The following is a 26417-nucleotide window of genomic DNA, read 5'->3' as shown; positions in this document are numbered from 1 at the left end:
GGGCACAGAATTCTTTTCTAAAGCTACTAAATGGTCGTTAATTTATCTTTCAAATAAAACTGGGCTTTGATTTACACTATTGCAGCTTCTTTATGAGTAGCACACAGGCCACTGTTCTCTGACTGAGCCTCCACAGAACACACCTTTAAATGGTACTTCGTGGTGGATAACGGCGAGGGGCCTGGTGAACGTCTTCTTATTCTGCATCATGGCCCAGATCATTGAGGCATCCAGTGAGGTGCAGGCTTCATCAGGAAGCACACACTGCAGAGAGAAGAACAGAGTCAGGGAGTCATTCAAAAGGGCCAGCATGGTCGTCCTGTGGCCCCTTATCAGACAGCTCACAGCTATTTACCCCAGAAAAACAGGATGCCAGGATGGTTTTCAAAGAACCACCAATAATCTGAGAGCTATGAGAGCAGGCTCAGTGTATTCTCAGCTGCACTTGAAGATGCAAACATTGCTGGATGGATTCCCACAAGACAACTGGAGGTTTTAGTGTTATTTAGTCTGAAAAATAAAGTAACTATATGACAAACATTGGCCCTTCACCAAGCTGGCTTACACATAAACGGTTCATGTTTGTGATTTGTGATGGTAGGAAACTTCATGTATTGCATTATGAGGGTGACAGATTTTACATCTGTTGTCCAAAAAGATAATCATGTTGTCGAGTGCATTTGATTTTTTTAATTACAGTATAGGCTCATGCAAAATGAAGCTTTCCAGGGTCATCTGCTTTTAATGTTCCAAAATGAAGTCCTAGGGAGTTGTGCCTAGGGGTGGAGGCCATGAGATCAGCTGTTTCCAGCTATTTTCAGGCTCCAAACTTAGAACCAGCATGCCCAAGCTTGGTGTATCTGTTTCCATTACCTTTTCCTTTAAAATAACTTTGGCTCCTTGTCTACGCCCATCAATAGGTGAAATGCTAATGTCAGTGACATCCTATCACTTTTGTTGGAAGGGGAAACATATCAATTATTTTTTAAAAATCTATATATAGCAAGGCATCCAGAAAAGTTAACTAGCTTCCAGATCTTCCAGTCACAAAAAAGAGCAGAGACTTGTCGCTTTATTGTCATTGCTGCTCTGAGCAACATGAATGTCAGATACATGTTATAAGACAATTCCCCTCTCTTCCAACCCCTGCCCCAAACAAACAAGAAAAGTCTTTACAACAGCCCTCCTGTAAAGGTAAACAATGGGTTTTTCACTGAGAGAACTCGTTGAGAAGATTTGCATTTTAGGAAGAGCTTTCTTACTTTCCTTCTAGTTCCTTGGTTAAGCAAGAATCTACAACAAATTTCACCACAAGATCCCGGGCAAGTCACTGAACCTCTGCTCTCAATTTCATCAGCAATAGGCAGGGTTGGACTCAACAGTCTTTGAGAATTATTCCTAGAAGAATCTTTGGCTCGGTCTATTGTCATAGAAAGCAATCATAGGAGTGTGGAAGTATTAACCATAGGCCGGTAACAGAGGAACAGTGGTAACAGCTCTGTAAATGGTCCACTGTCCTCACCTCCACTGTCTCACCTGCTCTTCTACCTAGGAAGGAAGGCTATACTATTACTCCAACGGTACAGACAAGGACACGGAGGTTCTGAGAGGTCAGGAAATTGCTAATGTCCTGTTAGTAAGAATCAGGCCTTCCTTCTTGGCCCCCATGCTCTTTCCACTCTATCTTGCCTTGGATATAACCTTAGGCTTAGGGTCACATCCTGTATCAACCCCAGGTACTTAGAACTTTCCTTTAAATGTTCTAGAAGGAAATATTAGGACAAATTTTCACAGACTGACGCACTATGAAGCTGGTTGCTATAGGCCAGGCTCACTGACAGGTGAGAGCCACAGCTATCAGTAAAGGCAGGGGTAACTGCCAGGCCTCCCCTCCTAGATTCCCAACTTTTAAAAGTTATTCTCTGGGTCCCACAGCCACACAAGAAGTTCTGCATGGCTCTCGACCATTGTCCACTATGGCCCAAGCTTGATGGCCACTGGAAGGTGGAGGCCCACAAGGCTAGGGCACCAATGTTTCCTAGACAACCTAAAGAACACAGCCTAAATCACCTTATATATATATACATATGCGCTCCCTGAGGACTAAGAGATCAGATTCACTATATTTTCAAATGTATTATAAAATTTCCTGTGGTCTAATGGAAAAATCGATGCCCAGGAGAATATAATGGTGCAAAGGATTCAGATAAATGACAATCCGTCTCATAACAATAGTTTTTCCTTCTCCTTTTATGCCCATCTCTCACAACCTACGTACCAGGTGAGAAAATTCTGTCCCTATAATACATTGTTAATGACACAGCTCAATTACTGGACTTTTAGACGTTGACTGATATGCAACTGTAAAAGGACGAGAAGTCAGCTTACACTGTGTGAGATATCTAACTAAAATAAACATGCATACGAAGTTATACATAATTACGGCAGATCACAGAAACAAAATTAGACAGAAGATACCCTTCGTGCAAAAAGCCAAAACAATGAGGTCATCATCCTTGCGGATGCCCCTTACCATAGCCACACCAACAAGGTCAAAGGGTTCTGATTTCTGTTGTGGCAACAGCATGTACTGGTTCTATGTGGGGAGCAACATGAGGCAAACATGACGAACCACAATATGAAACCAAGAAAAATTAAAATATTTGTTAGTTTCCCTTAGAAGTCCTCATGAGACAAGTCAACCTTATAACTCACACAGAGAAGGTCAAAAAACAACTGCAATACAAATCTCAGCGGGACCTGGAAAAATTAATCCTCACGTTGAACTTGTCCTTCGGCTCTCTGTACTCTTGGCACTGTGTACTATTAGAATAGCAAAGATAAAGCCAGACCTCTCCTTCAATGGAAAACAGTCTTGATTTATCGTTCATAAGATACTACTGAATAGCATGCATGGAAAAAAAAAAAAAGCATACGGTCAAGATTCATTCTCCAAGACTCCATTAAACTCACAGTTCCCTGCTAACATGAACTTTATGACTTTGACTGGGCAGTTCCCAAACCAAAAACCTCAACCTGCAGCAAGCTGTGATTAAACCTTTCTGGTAGGTCACTGCCTCACCTAAAGATGTCAAAATAACAGGAGAAAATAGATGAAGGCTCACTAACCTTGGGTAGCTTCTGGGGGTCCTTTTCCTTTTTGGTACACAGAGTGAGTTCACACTGGAGAAAGAGCAGGGAGGTATTGAAGACAGGCTTAAAAACAAAGCTGAACCGTTTCTTATCTATCTCGGCTTGTGGGATAGGAAAGTGCACTCTCTTGGGATTGTAGAATTTCACAGATTCATCTTTAGGACAAATGTTCTCAATGATAGTATAATCAGACATCCTATCAGGGTTTGAATACGGAGAGATAAAGCACGTTTGGATGGCAAATCCCAGTTCTTGGTCGGCCTTGGTAACAGACACCTACAACAGAACAGAAAGCTCAATTCAGAAACAAGTTAGCATCTCACTCTCACTGTAGGCACAAGGACAACACACCAACGTGGCCCTTCTGATGAGAGACAGTGCTTGATTTGTGTAACACACCTATATAGTCTTCTTTCTAATCACAAAAGTAACAGATTCACTGAAGAAAGAGATATTTTCTATTTAAATTTGGTATGGATGATGACAGTGAATTATTTAGTTTAAGTGCCAGCCTGGATTCTAATATTCTAAGATTCTAATACAAGATAAATAAGTCTCTTTGACTTCCTATAAGTCCTCTGGGAAATAAAAATAAAAGTACATCATGCACCTAGAGTAGACTTTCCAAAATAAATAAAACACCAACAGGTAAAAACCCTAATGTCATAACAGTGTTATCACTTGTAAGGCAACCTCTTTTAAAAATTACTCAAAAAATAAAGGACAGAGGTAGATGTACTTAAACCAGGCAGGGAAGACCAAACTTCTAAACTGCAGCAGGTCAGAAGGAACCTAAACATGCAGTAAAGCTACTGATTCATCTGAAGTCCTGCTTCACGGTGAGCAGCCAGAGCTGGCTTCGGGGGCTGGATGTTGGGCATGGTGCAATCTGGTGGCGATCACGGGCCTGGCAAAGTGTCCCAGCTCTTCAGAGGTCCAAACCAGACCTTTGCCAAGTACTCTCCCTTCACTCTTTAAGCCCAAGGGTATTTTAAGGGAAATCTAATCTGGAAACGTTTCCGACTCATTTACACTTCCCTCTTACAAAACATTTGTATGGGCTATGTCCAAACCTTGTTAAGGTTCTTTTCTTTAGAAACAGGAAGTAGTGTGTGGCCAAGTGTAAACAGAATTCAAATCTCAACCATCCTGAACTCAGCTAAAATCTCTGAACCAGACTGGATTCTCCATCTGGCGACACATGGATCACTGTGTGAACTGCCTCTTCCCCTATTGCCTCATTCCTTGACTAAACTAAGAATCAAAATAAACTTAAACACTTTAGAAATAAAGTTGGTCTTTAACCATAAGCCAATAGCTCCAGAATCCTCTCAAAGGCATGAAGCTATAAACACACTTTGCATTCTGAGATACCCACAGGAAATCCCTGACATCACATGGGGCTTTTAGCCCACGGCACTATTTTGAAAGATCCCTATGTGGTTAACTGCAAGACACTCAACAGTGAAGATGATGAAGATGATAATGACATTTTGCTGTGCCTTAAAGCTTAATCCCTGAGAACAATCTTATAAGTATTTTCATCTTCATTTTATAAATGGAGGGAAAACGGAACACACAGGATAGATGACTTGTTTAAAATCACAGCTAGCAAATACTGGGGAAAACCAAGGCTTGAGCCCAGGTCTTTTGAACCCAAGTCCATTTTCTCTTCACTATTTCACTACAGCTACAGGGTCAGTTCAAGCTGCCCATGATGCGGTCAGGGAGGGTGCTTAGTAAGACATCTTTCCAGGAAGTAGTATTTAGTAGTCTGAAAATATTCACACTTCATTATTTTTACAGTATTTCTGAAAAACGAGATACTTAATCTCGGAAAAATACTCCATTTACTCAAAAGTGCCCTTTAACGTGAACTCAGAACCCACGATGCAAAAATGTAGATAGAAGAAATGCAAAGCTTTTCTCTAATCTCAGAGAAAGCATGCAATGGCAGAATAGCTAAGGCACTCCAAAAAGTTGTTTGAGAGGAAAAAAAGATCATTGTCAATAAATCTTTTACTCTGAAATGGACTGCAAGTGAGTAGTGGCAGGACTCTGCTGCTCACTCGCCATGAGCATTGACCTTTGGTTTCTCCCCCGACCAGAATGAGGCACTGACACTGACTAGATACAGCGACTGTGACAATCTGTAAAGTCAAAATTATACGCACACAACACAGCTCTCTGATAGTTAGGAAATGCCAGCTAATACTAGTAGTGCTAATCTAGATTTACATTTGGGGGGTTATATTAGACATCAACCCTGAATATTCATTGGAAGGACTGATGCTGAAGCTGAAGCTCTAGTACTCTGGCCACCTGATGTGAAGAGCTGACTCACTGGAAAAGCCCCTGATGCTGGGAAAGATTGAAGGCAAGAGGAGAAGGGGGCAACAGAGGATGAGATGGTTGGATGGCATCACTGACTCAATGAACATGAGTTTGAGGAAACTCAGGGAGATAGTGATGGACAGAGAAGCCTGGCGTGCTGCAGCTCCTGAGGTTGCAAAGAGTTGGACACGACTTACCGACTGAACAACAAAAACAGTATATAGACTTATATTTTTAACTTCCCAAGACAAATGAACTAAAAGGAAATCTGCCAACTGCGTGACCAACTATCACCCAAAGATGGCCAAAGACCAAGTGGCAAAGCTGATAACGTCTTGGATTAAAGGAAGAGACCATGATCTAGAGGAAATGGGAGATTCTGGGAGGGGATGTGATAAGAATGGCCACAAGAGGAAACATGGAAATAGCTCTTTAGACCAAGTCAATGATTAAGTTTTACTTACTTTCCCCAAATAAAACATTTTCTTATCAGCGGTGGAGTCCAAACTGAGAAAAAAAAGACTAGGCATGGCTACTATCCTATTTAGCAAAATATTTACCAATTCTCTCTCATATTTTAGGGGGTTTAAAACAATTTTAAAATAAAGTAGTTTATAACATTTCCCTCTTCCCCAAATTCTCTTCAGTGTATTATTATGTATTTTCCCTGGTGGCTCAGGTGGTAACGAATCTGCCTGCAGTGAGGGAGACCTGGGAAGATCCCCGGGTTGGGAAGATCCCCTGGAGAAGGGAAAAGCTACCCACTCCAGGACTCTGGCCTGGAGAATTCCATGGACTGTATAGTCCATGGGGTCGCAAAGAGCTGGACACGACTGAGCGACTTTCACATATCATTTTAATGATGTTTAAAATGGCATAGCAAAAAGACTTGGTTCGTTTTTTCCCATCACTTTCACAATGTCTTTGAGTCAATCAATTATGAACAATATAGATGGTCTATAAATGGGAAAATAAGAATGAAAAAGAAAATGTATTTCAAGTAAGCCAGCACTGGGGGTTGGGGGAGGCAGCTGGGGAGGAGGGAAAAAACCCAAAACATCCAGAGTTGGATATAGGAGAAAGATTTAAGGCAGCAAAGCCACAAATTGGCAAAGCCAGGGACACATCTGGAAAAGAACAAACTGCAGTTAAGCAGCACCCCTAAAACCTACAGTACAATAGTGCATCACTGACCAACCACACATGTGGATGGAGCAGCCGGAATAGCAAGAAGAAAGAGAGAGCTCTGATTAGGGACAGCACATAGAAAGCCGTATATCTTCCCTAACAGAGAAAGGAGTACCCAATGAAAGAGAAGATCTCTCAGAAGAGGGAAACCAGAAAGGAGGAGATGATCCAAGAAAATGTCTAGAGCCTGTGGGCTCCGTCCCAGAATCAGTACAAATGTGAGTTATTTGTCTTTCTTAAATAGAAATATGTGTACTGAAGTCACTTTTAATATATGGAAGTATCCCATTTTGGCCCCTTAAGCTTCTCCCTCCTCCCATAGTGGAGAACACCAGCCTACATCTTAGCACCAAAACCAGCTCGATAGAGAACGACTTTCCTGTAAGACCAGCAGACATTCTGGGGCCATGAGGATAATTATCTTCTCTAGAATCCAGTGTGTGAACTTGGGTATTTGCACTGCAAAGCAGTTACATTTTCTCCCCCTTGAAAACGGCACTTTGAGGATAAACGATGGCATCCTGTGGACAACAGTATGGTCTCTGGAGCCAGATGACTGAGTATGAACTCTGACTCTGAACTCTGCTAGGTACTAATTGTGTGACCTCGGACAAATTTGGGCCTCAATTTCCTCATCCACAAAATGGGGATATTAACAGTCCTGTGTCATAGAACTGCTCAGAAGAATATGAGTACTTATAACTGAGAACTTATAACTGAGCTTGGCACAAAATAAATCTACAATAAACTTTAGCTGTTGTTATTTCATTATTATCACCACTATCTAATAGTTCTGTAGTCAGTCCACAGATTTACATTATGTATGGTTATTACTGTTATATATAGGAAATAATTTTAATAAATTTATAGATACATTGGGGCTTCCCTCATAGCTCAGTCAGTAAAGAATCTGCCTGCAGTGCAGAAGATCTGGGTTCGATCCCTTGGTCGGGAAGATCCCCTGGAGAAGGAAATGGCAACCCATTCCAGAATTCTTGCCTGGAGAATCCCATAGACAGAGGAGCCTAGCAGGCTACAGTCCATGGGGTCTCAAGGGTCGGACAGGACTTAGTGACTAAACCACCACCACAGATACATTTAGATAATGATCTAGGAAAAAAACAATTTTCATGAGCTATAGTAACATATAGTATTTCACTCAAAAGTATGCAGTTTAAAAGATAGTCTCTGAGGGGGTTTGAAATATTCCTTTGTTAACTCTGATATTGCAACTACTGAACGAATGCCCTTGACAAGAATACAAAGGACAAAGTAAGGACAAGGCTTTATTAGAATTTACATCCCTGATTAAAAAAAATCAAAACATTTCATCCATTCATCTATAAAATGCTCTCTCCATTTAGCATAATGCAATGAATCCTGAAATTTCCTGCTTTGGTCAGAAACCAATGTGGAAGTGTCTTCTGAGTGAAGCCTTCATCCAGAGCCGGTCAAGACTGAGGAAGGCAGGAAGAGGTCTGCCCCCAGGGCCTTTCACTCATGCTCAAGAGCCACTAAGAATCTCCACTAACCTAACTGCTGCTAAGTCACTTCAGTTGTGTCCGACTCTGTGCGACCCCATAGACGGCAGCCAACCAGGCTCCCCCATCCCTGGGATTCTCCAGGCAAGAACACTGGAGTGGGTTGCCATTTCCTTCTCCAATGCATGAAAGTGAACAGTGAAAGTGAAGTCACTCAATCGTGTCCGACCCTCAGCAATCCCACGGACTCCAGCCTTCCAGGCTCCTCTGTCCATGGGATTTTCCAGGCAAGAGTACTGGAGTGGGTTGTCATTGCCTTCTCCGCCACTAACCTAACAGCCAAAGGCTAACATATGGGTCTCACCTCAACATAAACGTGTCCGTTCTCTGCCACAGAGAACACCCCCTGGGAGGGCACGAGAAAGAGGTCAGTGTTGTACAGCTCCATGTTGAAGGTGACGTTTCTGTTGGGTTCATCCTGGAAGGTACGGGGATTCCCCACCTGTCGCAGGCTACAATTAAACTGGAGAAAAGAAGAAAACAGATGGAAATAAATCACAGTAAAATGAAGCTTGTAGCTTTAGAAGCTTTAGCCTTTAACATCTGATTTTATTTTCCAATGGTCCCCAACTAAAGCCAACCAAAAAGACAACATTCTCTACAAACTACCTCCTACAAACAAATACATACCACCACAATTTCAAGTCGGCTGAAAAAGGAAGTGTCCCCTTCATCCATGTCTCCTGGAAATCCATTATCACCAGACTCTAAATCTTCATAACCATCTGGCCAGCCACTACTATCCCCAGAGGGTGGAACCTGAATCACAATCTAAAAGCAAGGAAAGCACAATGTTATGAAAACACCCAATCACATACCTTTGGTTCCACCTCACATAAACACCCATGTAATAAATTCTGAAGTGAACTGAAAATCTGACTTAACTGAAAAAAAAGAACCTCCAAGTTTTTTTTAGGATTTTATCCTCAAAGAAATGAAAAAGAAGAAGCCCAATGCATAATAAATTAAGATTTAAAATAAAATATGTATTTTAAATAGTGTGAAAACACCAGATACTGAAATGGGGTTGGGTGGGGTTTTCAACAGGCCCACCTGTACTGTAGGGGGTGGGGGAGTTTCTCCTTAGGGGCCTTTATACTGAAAACTCTAAGAAACACTGATTTGGCTAATCCGAGGAGTTCTTGTAAGTTGTGTCTGTCAAGATTTGATAGGGACTTCCCTGGTGGTCCAGTGGCTTAAGACTGAGCTCCCAATGCAAGGGGCCTGTGTTTCATCCTTGGTCAGGGAACCATATTCCACATGCTGCAACTAAGAATTTGCATGCCAAGGCCCCACACAGCCAAATAAATAAATATTAAAAAAAAAAAAAGATTTGGTCAAGTTTGGTTTGAGTCAGAAGCAAAGAACCTGATGCTCACTACTGAGCCATTCTCTCCACACCCTTCTCCTATATGCATCCATCTCCCCCACTATCTCCTGTATGAGGAATAGATGCAGGAAAGAACAACAAGTTCTATGCCATGAAAACCTATCTTAACACTGGTAGAAGGTTAGTTCTATGTAAGATGAAAAAATTCACCCAGGGATTAGGACGCCATAAATTAACTCCTAATTTATTTGCATACATGGGATAGTTATAATTTTTGTTTGATTCTATGCTCCACCTCCTCAGATTTTGAATATGTTGTAAAATGAAAATAGATATTGTCTGAAAACTACAACAATTATAACTGGAAGAAATGGCTAAAATAGCCACTGAGAGGAGAGCAGAATGGGAAAGAAATGAAGGAAAACTGCCTCTCTATTCTTTCCCAGGTCTTCAAAGAAATTAGTGATGCAACTGAAGCAAGTTAGGTTATTACTTACCCTATAATAATTTTTTTAAAAAAGAAGAAGAAGCAATATACTTTTCTCTCCTGAGGTAGACGGCACTTTTTTTTTTTAAACTTAACCAGTTATCATGGCCTCTTATTGGCATTAATTCAAATCAAAGTTTAAAATTCCAGGGCTTCCCTGGTGTCTCAGTGGTAAAGAATCCACCTGCCAATGTAGGAGACATAGGTTTGATCCCTGATCTGGGAAGATCCTACTTGCCTCAGAGCAACTAAGCCTGTGAGCCATAACTACTGAGCCTGTGCTCTAGAGCCTGGGAGCTGCAACTACTGAGTCCACATGCTGCAACTGCTGAAGCATATGTGCCCTAGAGCCCGTGTTCTGCAACAGGAGAAGCCCCTGCAATGAGAAGCCTGTGCACTGCAACTAGAGAAAGCCTGCACAGCAACAAAGACCTAGCACAGCCAAAAATATATAGAAATATTTTTTTTAAGTTTAAAATTCCAAAATCACATATACCAGTAATATATGACATTCATTACATCTGGAAAAACTGGATAATTGCAAGAAAATGAGTGTTGGAATTGGCAGAAGAGTGTTCATCATAGAAGTCAAAGGTTAATAAATAATTTCAGTAACAAAACAGAGTAGCTGCTCCAGCCTAGGGCTGGGGGAAGATCAGTGGATGAGAAGTTGGGAAGCTGGATTTAGTCCTGGCTCTACCACTAACTCGTCTCTCAAATCCAAACAAGTCTTGTAACTCCCTGGAGTTCAATTTCCTCACCTGTGAAATGAGGACGCTGAATGAGATCATCTTAGGGTTCTTTCCAGCTCAAACATTCTAAAATTGTCTGAGGAACAATAAACTTGGCTCACAGGAGAGTCAGTCCCTACATGAGCCATGCTGACCAGAAAGCCAGTCTCTTCCCTGGCTGGGTCCTATCTGCGGACGACCAGCAGTGGAATAAATAGAGTAGTCGGGGCCTCCCCAGCCCATGCCAAAGCTGGGTAGGCCCTGAGCACAGACACACACACACATCAAAGCTGGATACGAGGATCTTGGAGCCCTGTTTCTATCATCAAAAGTACAACTCAAATTGCAAAATTATCACTGTAAAGTCCTTTTGAAATTTCATGTTCAAATTCTTGTAACATTCACTGTGTAGTGCCACCTCTACACAAACAGATTTAATCTGAAAAGATTAAGGTGAACTGCCAAGAATGATGTCTGGAAAGTGAAGGGTAGCTACTGCAATGACTATCATTGGGGAATCTCTGGGTAACTTCGAAAGTAGGAGATGTTCTTCAGTTTAGGGTCTTTCGTAAGGATGGAGAGAGATTTAACAATTTCTCAAAGGACCTTTTCAGACTTCTCTCTTTTGGTTCTTTTGTTCATGAGGGAGGGAAAAGTTCTCCTACTTCTAGACATGCCTCAGATGAGGCCATGGATCTCAGATGAACCATGGATCTGGTTAGCTCAGCTGTACAGAGGTGCTCATTCATAGCCTTGGAGTTTGCCCTCATGTGAACCAGGCCATCTCAGCCTCCAGCTTAGCCAGAAAAAGCCATAATCACCTTGCCAGTGAAAGCTCTGCCACCAGGAGATGGAAGGAAGGGTGGGAAAGATCATCACAAATGTTCCAGCCGAGAAAACAGGGCCTCCCAACTCCCACAGACCCACCAACAAAACAGAAGCGTTCAGGGTCAGAGTACATCCCATTTTGTTGGGAACCAACACTGGGCTTCATTCAAGTCTGGGGTATATGGCCCTCCTCACTTTCATAGAAATCTTAAGACTAATTTTAAGGTAACACCCAGCAAGGCTCAGGCAAAGGGAAAGCTCTGTCCTGGAGAACACTCACGGAGTTGTAGTAAACCACACCATCAGGGGCTGCTCGCCGGAGCCGAGTCCCGCAGCCATTCAGGGGAGACTCCAAAATGAAATGGGTGTTATTTGTCTTGGCCTTGCAGGTAGGATCCAACAAGGTGAGCTCCATCCCAGAGTAGCCGCTGGCCTGAAACAACCACCACCAAAGACATAAAGAGGGGCCCACAGGCCATTCTACAGCATGCAGTTAACACATTTTGCCTGGTCTTCCAAATAAAGGTCACTGGAAGCCTGCACTCCCTCTCCCCCCTTACCTCCTTTCAGCCTACCATCTCTCAACAGCCCCAGAATTGTGTTTGTTGGCCTTGGAAATTCAATAGCAAAATATTGACACACAAGGATCTGGAACCCCCCCTCACTGAGAACAACAGGAACCGGGTGAGACTCACAGCCAAGGGGAAGTGAGCCCATCCAACTGAGAAAACAGTATCAAATCTCCAGAGTTCAAAAGTGAAAGAGCTGGAAATAACTCACACAGACTGAGGTGAGATGGACAGGGAGGTAACCTCCCATTCTCTCCTTTAAGAAACTGCACCAACCTGAAAAGAATCTTTGTCTACAGCCACAGTCATCTTCTCATTGTCACACTTGACGGACAGGGCAACATCTGTGCTGCCCTGCACCTCCTCTGGCTCTCTGGGATCAGAGAACAGGTGGATGCCAGGGATGACAGGGTCCTTTGGCCGAGGGATCCCATCTTCTCCCCCTTCCTTCCGGCCTCTCCTGGAGATGTCGGGGAAGGGAAAAGGGAAACCTCCATTTCGGCTTCCCCCTCCCCGAATGGGTGGGTTGTCCAGGGCAGGCAGAGTGCCAGGGCCCAGCAGGATCCGTAGCTCAGGAGGGACAGTATGGACCTCCTCATCTCTCATCTCCTCTGATGGCAAGAGAAGAAGGCAGAACATCATCAGTGTTTGATGCCAGGTCACAATCATTATCGTGAGAGGTAAGAACAGGAGGAACGAGCAAAGAATGGGCATATGTAAAATTATCCCTAATGAGCAATGTATAAAGGAGATGTGGAGTCTGTCTCAAAGCCTGAATTCTAGTCCTGATGTCCTTTCTAACTGGCCTGGTGGCTTTGGGTAAGTAGCTTACTTCTCTGTGCTTTGGTTTTCCAATTTTTTTAAATTAAGAGGTTGGATTAGATCAGTGGTTCTCAACTTTGGCTGCATGCTGAAATCACTCTGGGAGCCTAAAAAAAAAGCATCCCTATGCTCAAGCTGTACCCCAGCCCAATTAAGAACTGAACTCTCTTTAAATCATTATGTTGTAAAGCTCCCCATGTGATTCCAATGTGCAGCCAAGATTAAGAACTGCTGGATTAGATGATTTCTAAGGGGATGACAGAGGATGAGATGGCTGGATGGCATCACTGACTCGATGGACGTGAGTCTGAGTGAACTCTGGGAGTTGGTGATGGACAGGGAGGCCTAGCGTGCTGTGATTCATGGGGTCGCAAAGAGTCGGACACGACTGAGTGACTGAACTGAACTGAACTGAAGGCCCTTCAAGCTATAAAAAAATCTACTATCTGAATAAGTTATGTGGGATGATATTATTCCATTCAAATGCCAATGAAATACTTTCCTTGAATCTAGAGATTCTTTAGGACAGTCTCTCTAAAGATTTCTTGAAACAATAGTGCTATTTTGAAATTATTTTGCTACCTCCTATTTCACTGCTAAATTCTAACAGATATCTAGGTACCCTGGCCTTTTAGAACATAGTCTCCCCACAAAAAGAAAAAGCTGCTTAGCTTCAATTATTCCTTCAAAGTCAACTGACACATACTTGAGGTTAATCCATCCTGCAATGGGAGTTGGAAAAGAAGGATGTTAGCTCTCCTTCAATACCATTTTTTATTTTTTTTTTATTTTTTTTATTTCTAAAGGTTTCCTCCTTTTGATTTTATTCATTACAAGGGTAAACAATACCATTTTTTAAAAAAGGATGACACAGTTAGTTGTATGGGTCCAAAACAAGTAACAGGTTTGGAAGTTTTTAATTTGTTACCAAAAAACCTTCACAACCACCCTGCAAGATAGGTCCTATTGTTTCCCCCATATGGCTGAGGAGGAATCAGAGGCTCAGAAGTTAAGCAACTTCCAAAAACAGTGATCAAATATCAGAGCTGGGACTTGAACCAGGACTCGCAACCTTCATTCTACCAACCCTGCACTCAGTTGTGGTACCATGCAATGAGCAAGAGATCTAGGGATCAGAAAACCTGGGGTTCAAGTCTTAGTAGCTATAAGACTCTAGAGAACCTCAAAGAACTTATTAAGCCTCTGCTTTCTCCTCCATCTAAATGGGGTAATAACTCCTATATTCCCTCTGGGTGAGAATGAGAAAGCACAAGTATGAGTCCTCGTGACTTCCTATGAGATCTGGCCTGACCTAAGACTTCTTTCCTGCTGTCCCAGCCTCTCTGTATCTCAGCCCAAAGTGATCACTAGGCCCTTCTGAGAAAAGAACCCAGACTAATTTATCCTTAATATATGCAGAGAGAAAGTGATCTATAACAAAGTTTTCCAATACGCAATTTACTATGTTAGTAAAAAGTCTGTATTCAAGATAGTTTCCCCAAAATAATCTAGCACAATTCTACGTAACTTTAAGCTTTACAGTAAAAAGTAGTCAAATGAATTGCTAAAATTTGCAACAGAGAAACAGCACCATATGAGTTGAAATGAAAGTTCCTCATTGGAAAGCACATTTGGGGGGATATTTTTTATACAAACAACAACAAAAAAATCATACTTACCATTGCTTTCAAGCCGAAGATGGAATCTATTAGCCATTGGAGCCACTGTGTATGATGTTACTGGACTATAGCCATTGTCCAAAGCCCACTTGACCAGACTCTCTTGGGTTGAAGGAATGTCATCTCTTTTTGATTTGGTCATTATCATAGATCTTTCACTTTCTTTCCCAAAGCCAATACTATTAGGAGCCTGAAGATAATAATAAAATTTCACTCATGAGTCTATAAAATTAAACAGTGCCTTAATACCTGAAACAAATAGATTCTCTATTGTGTATGAGCAAACTATTTATTCTTTTGATCCCTACTTTCCTTGGGCTGTGAATACTGATGTGAAAACTTGTAACAGCAGATTAAGAAATATCATTCATGCTGACTGGTTGCATCATTTGGGTTGCTTATGTTGATACAAATAACATAATCATTTTTGTCATTAGTAGATAATCTAATTATCATAAGCATGATTAGCATGTCACTAGAGTTAATGTTTAAATTATTAACATACACATCAAATATGATACAAAAATTTTATTATTTTTATTTAAAATTATATATAAAGTACTCAGAAATGTGTATTCTATATTATCCGAACATGCCTGTGTTCTGCTTTCTATGTTGTTGTTGTTATTTCTATGTTGATACTAAGTCGCATCCAACCGTTTTGCAATACCCACCAGGCTCCTCTGTCCAAGGGATTTTCCTAGCAAGAATACTGAAGTGGGTTGCTATTTCCTTCCCCAGGGGATCTCCCCCACCCAGGGATCGAACCTTCATCTCCTGCATTGGCAGGTAGATTCTTTACTGCTGAGCCACCAAGGAACCCCCTAATCCCTATATCCTAGAGTTAAATGACGGAGAAGGCAATGGCACCCCACTCCAGTACTGTTGCCTGGCAAATCCCATGGATGGGGGAGCCTGGTAGGCTGCAGTCCATGGGGTCTCTAAGAGTCGGACGCAACTGAGCGACTTCACTTTCACTCTTCACTTTCATGCATTGGAGAATGAAATGGCAACCCACTCCAGTGTTCTTGCCTGGAGAATCCCAGGGACGGGGGAGCTTGATGGGCTGCCATCTATGGGGTCGCACAGAGTCGGACACGACTGAAGCGACTTAGCAGCAGCAGTAGCAGAGTTAAATAAAAGAAGGCACAACCTAGTTACTTCACTGTGGAAACTATCCTATCTTTGCAAACTATGAATGACACAGGGTGAAACAACCAATGTCGATATTTCACTTATAACTTATGATCAATTTAGCAATCCTGTAACTATAGACATTTGCCAGTTCTATTAATGGAATATGGTTAGATTTTATGGTCTAAAATATTAATTAAGCCACCATACCTCTAAGTACCAATACTTTTATCCCACAATACAAGTAACTCTTAAAATTAACTTTCATTTGGTAGTCAGTTAACAATTAAAACTGAGTGATAAGAATCTTTCCAGGAAAGAATATCGAAGGACTCTGAGTACTAAGAACATGGAAGGTAAATTTCACATTACACTTTGATCCTATTGCAGTGATCTCCTCAGCTGGTGAGGGAGCTGAATGCTGCAGGGAGCACCCAAAGGGAAGTCACCACATTTTCAACATCTGTTCCTACAGGGCTGGAAGGCCCTTCTAGCAAGTGGATTATGCCATTTCATGTCGTATAAAAATCACTTTAATTTCCATGCCCAATTATTTTCTTCTGCATACATGCAGCATTTTTCCTAAATTCCCCATTTGTTTCCCATTCTGTTTGCCCCTAACATGACTAAATATTAATCCTTTCCCATTATAAAACCATAGATGATTCGCAGCCTCTAAGTTCTCTTGGCCTCTCTGGTTGTGGGATACTGGCTGAGGACACGCATTTTCAATTCAAAGCTGAGAGTCTCACCCAGTATATTTTCCTATTACCCGAAGTGCTCATCAGGTAAGCAAGTCACCATAATGCACGCAAAGGGACCAGAAAGAGCTGTAACCAAGTTCTGTAGCTATTAGCAAAAAAAAAAAACCAACTCAGTTTCACAGATTTGGATTATTCTGCTCTTACTGGGATTCAGAAAACATTCCTTAGGGAAAGGGAAAGAAGAAAGAGGAGAGGGAGAGGAGGAGGACGGAAGGAAACTAAAATGAAGTAAAGAAGGATCCAATTAGTTCTTAGACCTTCTTACTCATTGAGTCAACAGCAGTTTTTTCAGCACAGCTTCTTCCGGGCTTTCAAGGCAGCGTGTCGTTTTGATTGGCTGGAGTTGCAACACTGGCCTAAACAATACTGCTTGGCCTCATCTGCCCTAGTCTTTCATGTTGCTGGACAGCTGAGAAAATACTGTATTTCCAGAATACTATCATCGTAACTGCCACCTGTTCTTTTTGTAGCAATATGGAATGAGTTGTTTACACCTTTCCATAAGAACACTAGGAGATGTCAGCACAACTCATATTGATTACATCTCAGGATTTACAAGGCTAGAAATCTATCTATGTATTTCTAAAGCAGCAAGGTTTGGGACAATGGCAGGCAAGTTGGTTCCCAGCAATGAATGTGTTCCTTATCCTGTGTTTCTGGGAGTCCCCAGGCTCCCAAGGCCTCAGTATAGCTATTCCATTAGGGAGTATTCAAGGTGGTCTCAAATACCACCACCATCTTTCCCAGCCATATCTTCACAAAGGACAACGAGTTAAGTAGACTCTGAGTACCTTTCGCTCTTCCCACCATCCACACACCTGCATCAAAACTGCTGGTATCTGGGAGGGCGGGGGCTGGAGGAAAAGTTAGGCAGAGGGTTTAGTCCATACTCCCAATGGGATTAAAAAATATCTCTTCTAAGAATAAACTCACTATTTGCAAACTTGAAGCCCTGAGGCCCTAAGAAATCATACATCAGAAAATTTCTAACAAGTTATCTCCATCTATTATGTTTTGGAGTCTTTTCCAAAATGTGATTATGCATGGTCCATAAGGGCCCTGAACTAAAAGCCAGAGCTGGGCATGATGATGTAATGTGGATACTTCTAGTAATCCCATCTGGCCCAGCACAACCCTCTGTGTCTCTTTGGACCATCCTGTCTTTTAGAGGGTTCATTCTGCCCGCATCGTATCACACACACACATACATACCCCACCTATGTTTAATGGTGCTTTTCTTTAAATTTTCCCCATCAAGTTCCACATAATTCCTTTAGTAAACATTTGTCTTTGTCTTCACTTTGTTAATTGTCCCTACAAACTCTTAAAGAATTGCTAATAGAAGGAAGATAGAAACCTACTCCCTACCACCATCTTTTATGGCAGGCACTGTGCTAAATGCTTAATATATGTTTTCTTATTTAATTCTTCTCCAAAATACAAGGAGTAGGTGTTATTATTCTTTTCTAGAGAAGAGGAACCTGAGGCTCACAGAAGTTAGGTAGTACATGTAGCTGAGAACTCACCATGTGCAGGCAATATGCTGACTGCTTTAGATGAAATACGCAGGGCACACTTAACAAGTATTTGTTGAATGAATGAATGGACTCTGCTAAACCTCACAAGAACTCTCAAGGTGAGTATTATCATTGTATCCATTTCACAGGTAAGGAAACAGACTCAAAGTTCAATGAGATTGACCAGGATCAACTGGGATAATAGCAATTGCAAATAGGATTTGAATCCAGACCTAGCTGGCTCCAAAGCCAGCATTCTCTCCACTCCACCTTTTTATTAGCAGGTAACTTTCCCTCCCAGCACAGTCAGAACTCACATCTGAGACAGGAGTTAAGAAATCACAAAGCATGAAACTGATTGGGAGAATAAAAAGGAACATCATGAAACATTACCTAATTGTTTAGTAATGTTGTCATGCATTGTCCAAAATTGGCCTGGAACAGGAGTACAGCCAAGGAGAGCAATATAAACAGATCTTGCACTGAGATGAGCAATCTCTTTTTCTAGCCTCTCTGATTCATAGGAGAAGTGGGGACCTTCAGAGTGAACTCCAGGGCTGCCCTGGACTAGGCACACATGCTCAGGGAGAGAGAGAGCCATCAAAGGGTCAGGGCCAAGAGAACATTTACACAAGAACTCCAGCAGGGAATTAAAATGGACCGTATGTTTTTGCCTTTCAAAGCATGATTCCCTTTCCTGTTTTTGTTATTCTGAAATTAAAAACATTTGGCTGGTGTGCCAGGCAGCAAAGGCTGCAAATAGCCCAGGTCACCAACACTGCTCATGCCATGCCAGGGAAAGCAATCACAACAGCTCTGACTTCCGAAAATCACTGCTGGTCTTTGTGCTTAATACCAAATTGATGCATCACCACTACACATGATGGTTTATTGGGATCCCCTAAAAGTTATTAAAAAAAAAAAACCCACAGGAACCAGAAATGATTACTTTAAAATTAAGATGTGTGTGCTCATGGCTTTACCCACTGCCTCTGGCAAATGCTCGTACAGGATGTTGCCTAGGGGACTACTGGCTCTGTTCACTGTGTTGTCACACACAAGGTGCCATGAATGAATAATACTAATGCCAAAGGCATCCCTCTCCCAAAACATAAACCCACTGAAAACAAACCCCACTCCAACTGATTCAGTGCAGGCACTGAAAGAGGAACTGGCCACAGTTTTTAAAAAAGACAACACACAGGACAGATGCAGACGCACAGAAGAGAGAGGCAGATGTACAGAACAGACTTGTGGACGCAGTAGGGGAAGGAGAAGGTGGGATGAATTGAGAAAGTAGCACTGACACATATACACTACCAACACATATACACTACCCATCCATTTTACACTTACCCGTGTAAGATAGACAGTTTCTACGTCACACAGGGAGCTCAGCCCGGTGATCTGTGATGACCTAGAGGGGTGGGATGGTGGAGTGGAAGGGAGGCTCAAGAGGGAGGGGATATAGGTATCCTGATGGCGGATTCACGTTGTTGTATGGCAGAAACCAACACAACATTGTAAAGCAATTATCTTCCAGTTTTAAATTTTTAATTAAATTTAAATTAATTAAAAAAAAATTTTAAGACAATGCACTAATATTTAAGCCCACAAAAAGAGATGCTGAAGATGTAATTGGCTTCCCAGGTGGCGCTAGTGGTAAGGAACCTGCCTGCCAATGCAGGAGACAAAAGAGACAAGGGTTTGATCCCTGGGTCAGGAAGATCCCCTGGAAGAGGGCATGGTAACCCACTCCAGTATTCTTGCCTGCAGAATCCCATGGGCAGAGGGGCCTGGCAGTCTACAGTCCATAGGGTCACAAAGAGTTGGACACAGCTGAAGCAACTTAGCACGCACATATGCATGCCAAGAGATAATTATCTTTTTAAAAATGAGGAAGGGGAATTCTTTAACTTTCAATAATTTGCTGCAATATTCTGTCAAATAGTTATCTCCCTAAACATACTTGGAAAAAATGTATTCCACCAAATTTCAACATTTAACTTTTCCGGAAATGAGCTGCTGTCTGCCCATCATGCCACCCAGCTAAACTTCTTGCGTATATTTCCTTCATGAAATAGAATGCTTAGGAAACAGGCCGGGGATACTTTTCCAGCATCATCTCACTAACCTGTGCACAGCTGTAATTCTTTTATCAGGGTTTTATCCTTAGGAGCAAGCAAAAACACATGCCAATACCAAGTATTTGTCTCAAAAAGAAAAATAAGCTGGAGTTAGCTCATTTCCCACATCTTTCATAAAGACCCAACCCTACAGTAAGAGCTGATATTCATAGCCATGACACTGAGGCCCCCACAGGATTCTCAGCCATGAAATGCTTGTGTTCATCGTTTTATACTTACTAAGACTGGAAATCCCAGGGACAGAGGAACCTGGCAGGCTACAGTCCAAGGGGTCACAGAGTAGGATACGACTTAGCAACGAAACAAGGCTGGAAAGTGCACTAATACATTTCAGGAATTTCGTGAGATCCAGAGATCTCGTGGGAGAGGCTCGTGGGATCCAGAGAGGTGAAGGGACTTGCCCAAGGTCACAGTTCATAAGTGGCAGAGTCTGAACTTGAATCCAGGTCTGTATTGACCCCAAAGACCTTTTTTAACTACCACACTGCCTGTCCTTGACAGAAGAAGCCAAGGAACAGCCTATTTTATAAAGTGAAAAATAATGGAGAAAAACTTCACAAAAATAACACATACAAACACAGCTTAAATTACTGCCATTCATTAAAACAAAGAAATGTATGGCAAAACCAATACAGAATTGTAAAGTAAAATAAAAAATAAATTAAAAAAAATAAATATAATGAACAATTAAAAAAAAAAAAGAAATGGTTAACCAACTTACAATAGCTTTCAGGTTTCCCTTAATATCGAAAGATTTGATCACCCAGTTGACAGACTTTTTGCATTTCAAGATCAGGATCAGATTTTTGACCACCTCAGGATCCTTCCGAGAAGGTCTTATGTCAATTATGATATCCACCTGGAAAGCACTGTGAGTGGAAAACAAAGGCAGAGTTAGGACCCAAATGCCATAAAGTTGCAACTCCCCTCTTCCAAGTCTTCATGTTTCCAGTGTCTGGCCAGTTGATTAAAAAGCTGGAGTGGATCCCAGGCAAATGACATGTGCAAAACAGATTGTTTAGTGCACACATAACAAAATGATTTTACATAACAATAGGAAAACACACCTGTGGTTAATTAGCCACTAAACTTTTTCTCTTCACTGGGAAAAAAAAAATGGTGGTGATTTCATGTGGCCACTGTTTGAAAGGGACTTGAACAAACTACAAGAGTTTACTTTTGAAGCAGAATTATGGCTTCTTCAGGCTCAACACCTTTGATATGTAACATTCTAATTTGTTATATGCTCAAAATCCTTCAAACCAGGAGTGGGTGGCAGTTTGGTGAGTGGAGGGTGGCAGGGTGGACGCAAGAGGGAGGCAGTAAAAAAAAGTTAGAAAACGTCAGAATGAAATAAGAAGCAAAAGGCTAGAGCATTTCTTGACTTATATAAGGTTTGCTTAAGCCATTAATATTTGTTACAAAATCATATCTGCATTAACTTCCTCAAACTTCTGGAGATAGCTATTAAAAAAAAAAAAAAACAGATGGTCAACCAAGTGATTATTGGAAAATTAATGAACACAATCCAAACTTCTAAGAATCCAGTACAGAAGAGAATTCTTACCAAATACTAACATCTCTGGCATTCCGGATTTAGAGGAAAGTCTTTATTTCCATCTTGGTTTTACACACTTGGAAAGCATAAAATGAGTGAAGCCTTAGGGCTAATACCTAAGTATACATGCTTCCATTACTTCTATCCCCGTTCCCTTTTAATTTGCCACAATTCTTCACATGGGACAAAATTTCCATTTTCAAAAACCAATCTGTAGTTTATTCACTTTTGAAATCAAAATTTGATTAGAATTTTAACTGCCAAATCCTTCTATAATATAAATTAACAGTTTTACTCACTAGTCCCTGTGAAATGCAGGTGAAAGTGGGAGAAAGGCCTACTTTCTCCCTTTTTTTTCTTATGCAAATTCCCTAATCATTCTTGATAAAGAGAGTTAAATTTTCAGTCCTAGACAGGATGCTGAGGGTTGAAGAGAAAGGCTAGTATCTAATAGCTCTCTGATGTGTCACCGTGAAGGGCCACTCCTCTGACACACATACACACACTCACACATGCACAGTCACACACAGCTTCAAACAGTTATGAGTGCCTAAAGTGCTCTGAGGACACTATAAACAGAGATTTGTTTAAAAAATATATTGTTAAAATGATAACTATGCTAATAAGGCACACTTTGTAATTTTCTTATCAGGGATAACCTCAGTCATAGGTGATAATAATTGAGTAAGAGTGTCTGTTCTATAACCAGTACAGTCCGTCTTCTGTGTCTCCAGGTTCCACATTTGCAGATGTAACCAACCACAGATGGAAAATATTGGGGGGAAAAATTCCAGGAAATTCCAAAAAGTAAAATTTGAATTTGCTCCTTGCAGGCAACTATTTACATAGCATTTATATTGTATTTAATATAAGCACAAGCTAGATGAAGCACAAGCTGGAATCAAGATTGCTGGGAGAAATATCAATAACCTCAGATATGCAGATGACACCACCCTTATGGCAGAAAGTGAAGAGGAACTAAAGAGCCTCTTGATGAAGGTGCAAGAGGGGAGTGAAAAAAAAACTCAACATTCAAAACACTAAGATCATGGCATACGGTCCTATCACTCCATGGCAAATAGATGGGGAAACAAGGGAAACAGTGACAGACTTTATTTTCTTGGGTTCCAAAATCACTGCAAATGGTGACTACAGCCATGAAATTAAAAGACCCTTGCTCCTTGGAACAGCTATGATCAACCTAGACAGCATATTAAAAAGCAGAGACATTGCTTTGCCAACAAAGGTCGGTATAGTGCAAGCAGTGATCTTTCCAGGAGTCTTGCATGGATGTGAGAGTCGGACCATAAAGAAGGATGAGTGCCAAAGAATTGATGCTTTTGAACTGTGGTGTTGGAGAAGACTTTCAAGAGTCCCCTGGACTCCAACGAGATCAAACCAGTCAATCCTAAAGGAAATCAACCTTGAATATTCATTGGAAGGACTGATGCTGAAGTTGAAACTCCAATACTTTGGCCACCTGATGTGAAGAGTCGACACATTAGAAAAGATCTGATATTGGGAAAGATTGAAGGCAGAAGGAGAAGGGAATGACAGAGGATGAGATGGTCAGATGGCATCACTGACTCAATGGACATGAGTTTGAGCAAGCTCTGGGAGATGGTGAAGGACAGGGAAGCCTGGTTTGCTTCAGTCCATGGTCACTAAGAGTCGGTCGGTCACAACGGAGTGACTGCACAACAACAACAAATATTGTATTTACAACTAATTAGATAGCATTTAGAGAAGGCAATGGCACCCCACTCCAGTACTCTTGCCTGGAAAATCCCATGGATGGAGGAGCCTGGTGGGCTACAGTCCATGGGGTCACTAAGAGTCAGACACGACTGAGCGTCTTCACTTTCACTTTTCACTTTCATGCATTGAAGGAAATGGCAACCCACTCCAGTGTTCTTGCCTGGAGAATCCCAGGGATGGGGGAGCCTGGTGGGCTGCCGTCTATGGGGTCGCACAGAGTCGGACACGACTGAAGTGACTTAGCAGCAGCAGAGGGTATTTACATTATAATAGGTATGATAAGTAATCTAGAGGCAATTTAAAGTATACAGGAGAATGCATGTAGGTTATATGCAAATACTATGCCATTTTTATAAAAGACTTGAGCATCTATGGATTTTGGTATCCGAGTGGGATCTGAAAACAGTCTCCTGCAGATATCAATGGATGACTGTACCAAGAAGTTCAGATTATGCTTCAGAACTCATCTGGGATATATGGAATCTAGAGAGAGATCAGAAAATAAAACATAGCACTGGTACCTTTACTGTTTTCTTCAAAGATTCTGTGAATATCAGCTGCTCCCTCCCTCTCACATGAGGGAGGGCTGAGCCTCTCCCTGCCTCAAGTCAGAATCATGTCAAGTCACATCATATCTTTGTTTTCTTCTCTTGGTTCAGAAAACACACACACACTCACACTCACACTCACTCACCTGTAGGGGTTAGAGTTGGGGGTGATTAACTCAATGATATGTACTTCCTTATCCTGGGGCTGGTTGGACATCACACACCCTTCTGCAGCTTTGGGCTGAAGGTACTCAGCAAGATAATTGAGGGAGAGAAAATTCTTCCCTATGTTGCAGGTGGGAGGGAACACTTGATCTGAAAATAAAAAGACAAAAGAAAGAAACACACACAATGAGCTATGTGGTAACCAGGCTCAAAGGAGAGAAGGTAAGAGGGACCCTGGGCAAGCGCAGGACACAGGGAACCTCAAGCTTCTGCCCTGAAATGCTTCCTCTGTGGTCATCAGTGGGCTCCTTCTGATCAACTCCAGTGGCCTCTTCGAGTCTAAATCCTCTCCCTTCCTGTTTTCTTTGATTCTGCTTTGTCCTCACCCATTTCCTCTGATCTGTCTTTCAGTCTCTCACAGGCTCTTCCTCTGCTCATCCTTTAAACATCTGTGGTCCTCAATCTTCAGTGCACATCAGAAGCCACCTGTTTGGACTCCACCCCGGAGAGTCTGACTCAGAAGATCTAGGTGGGAGCTAGAAGGCTTTCGTTTTGAAAAGCGCCACAGTTAATCCTGATATAAACCAAGGTTAAGAATATCAGTTGCTTCCTCAACTCTTTTTATTTCATCTTCTTCCTAGATGATCTCAATCACTCCCACAGCTTCAACTTGTACCTAGACCATGACTCCTGAGCTGCACACCTGCACGGTCATCTGCCTCCCAAGCACCCCCCACCTAAAAACCCAACAGCTATGTCACTCGGCATATTCAACGCTGAATCCAATGACCTATCTATCCTAGCCCCAAGGATGCTCCTCTTTGGATATTTGCTATTTCAATTAATAGAAGAACCAGAAACCTAATTAACTCTCTGGCCCATGCTGTAGAATTAATCATTTCTTCATATTTCTTCCTCAGAGTCATTTATACTCTAAAGACTGTTCAAGTGAGGGCAGATTTCCACTCATTCTCATAACCTTGACACAGACAGCAAACGTTTATATGGCACTTTACAGTTTGCAAGGTGCTTTCACAAACATTATCTCATTGTGCTGAGGGCTGTTCATCACCTCCACCAGAAAGTGATGCACTTACGAAGAGTCCTAAGATACTCGCCCAAGAGCACATGCTGCTTACACAGCACCATGGCTGATGGGATTTCCATCGAGTGGTTTAAATGTTTAAACAGAACTTGAAACTGCTGGCAGTGTGACAGCTGGGACCGGTGTCAAGGAAGTTCTAGGTGCAGCAAGCTTTTTTCAGAAGGGGTAATTAATCAGAGACCTGGCACTTTAATGAAACAGACTTCTGTCTTTTTCATTTAATGGACAGGATGCCAGGGTTCAAATTCATATGCAAGTCTCACTTAGGAGTGAGGCCTCAGCCCAGGAGTTCCCCAGACTGGGTTGACACTGCCCACCCAACTGCGCAATGCCCCTGTGCTAAAGTCTACAACACGCGTTGTGGCATTCTGGCTCCAGGCACCAGGGCATCCCCTCAGTGTCACCCCTAGACCAGGGGGGACTGGGGGAGTTCATGGGGCCCATGCTTAAAGGTTCACTTCAAGAAAGTGTTGGCTGTGCATTCTGTATTCTTCCCTAAAGACCCCCTTAAAGAGGCCCAGGCTCTGCTGACTCTGGCTGCTGGAGCAGCACCCCCTCCACATCTGCTAAGGATTTTGCCAGATGAGCAGATGAGGAATGCACACCCTGCAGCTGCAGCCCTGTGAGTGCCTCCCCCAGATCACAGGACAGAAAGTGATATTGGGGTGGCAAGGCTGAAACTTCATCAAGCGTCAGAGGATGGAGGCATGGGCCAGGGACAGGCCCGTCTGGAACTCAAGAGACAAGGACCCCCTCCTGGGACTCTGGCCTGTATTCCTGGTTCACAGATGAGCCTGGGGTGCATCTGGCACATACAGTAGGCACGTGGCATAGGTTTTCGGAATTAACAAATACTGGTGTGAGATTTGAGACAAGCAACAAAAAGCTCACCCACACTGTGACCCTCCAAAGCCACCAGGAAAGGTTTAATTGTTTCAAAGTTGCTGCTATTAAGGGCTTAACTCCCAGATGCCATTGTCACTAAATTGAGTAAGCTGATCACTTTTTGTTGTGTGTGCATGCATGTATGTGGGGGTTTTTTTTTTGCCCCCAAATGAC

The 26417-nt window shown here is 42.1% G+C and overlaps 1 protein-coding gene across 4 annotated transcripts in view; it reads right to left on the bottom strand.

Moving 5' to 3' along the window:
* The window catches only part of TGFBR3 (transforming growth factor beta receptor 3), a 199988-nt gene that overhangs the window by 23342 nt on the left and 150229 nt on the right, over nt 1-26417 (bottom strand). For all 4 annotated transcript variants that reach the window (XM_040232333.1, XM_040232335.1, XM_040232334.1 and 1 more), the window contains 9 exons: nt 24235-24403; nt 20946-21093; nt 14663-14852; nt 12438-12772; nt 11873-12025; nt 8847-8987; nt 8521-8679; nt 3130-3429; nt 144-264 (listed from right to left, as the gene is read on the bottom strand). In XM_040232333.1, the coding sequence (XP_040088267.1) occupies nt 144-264; nt 3130-3429; nt 8521-8679; nt 8847-8987; nt 11873-12025; nt 12438-12772; nt 14663-14852; nt 20946-21093; nt 24235-24403 (1716 nt within the window). The remainder of the gene's footprint in view (nt 1-143; nt 265-3129; nt 3430-8520; nt 8680-8846; nt 8988-11872; nt 12026-12437; nt 12773-14662; nt 14853-20945; nt 21094-24234; nt 24404-26417) is intronic.

This window comes from Oryx dammah, unplaced genomic scaffold (genome assembly GCF_014754425.2).
Source record: "Oryx dammah isolate SB20612 unplaced genomic scaffold, SCBI_Odam_1.1 HiC_scaffold_28, whole genome shotgun sequence".
Classification (NCBI taxonomy): Eukaryota; Metazoa; Chordata; class Mammalia; order Artiodactyla; family Bovidae; genus Oryx; species Oryx dammah.
Note: the sequence above shows the minus strand (reverse complement) of the source record. Positions and strands in the feature narration are given on the sequence as shown.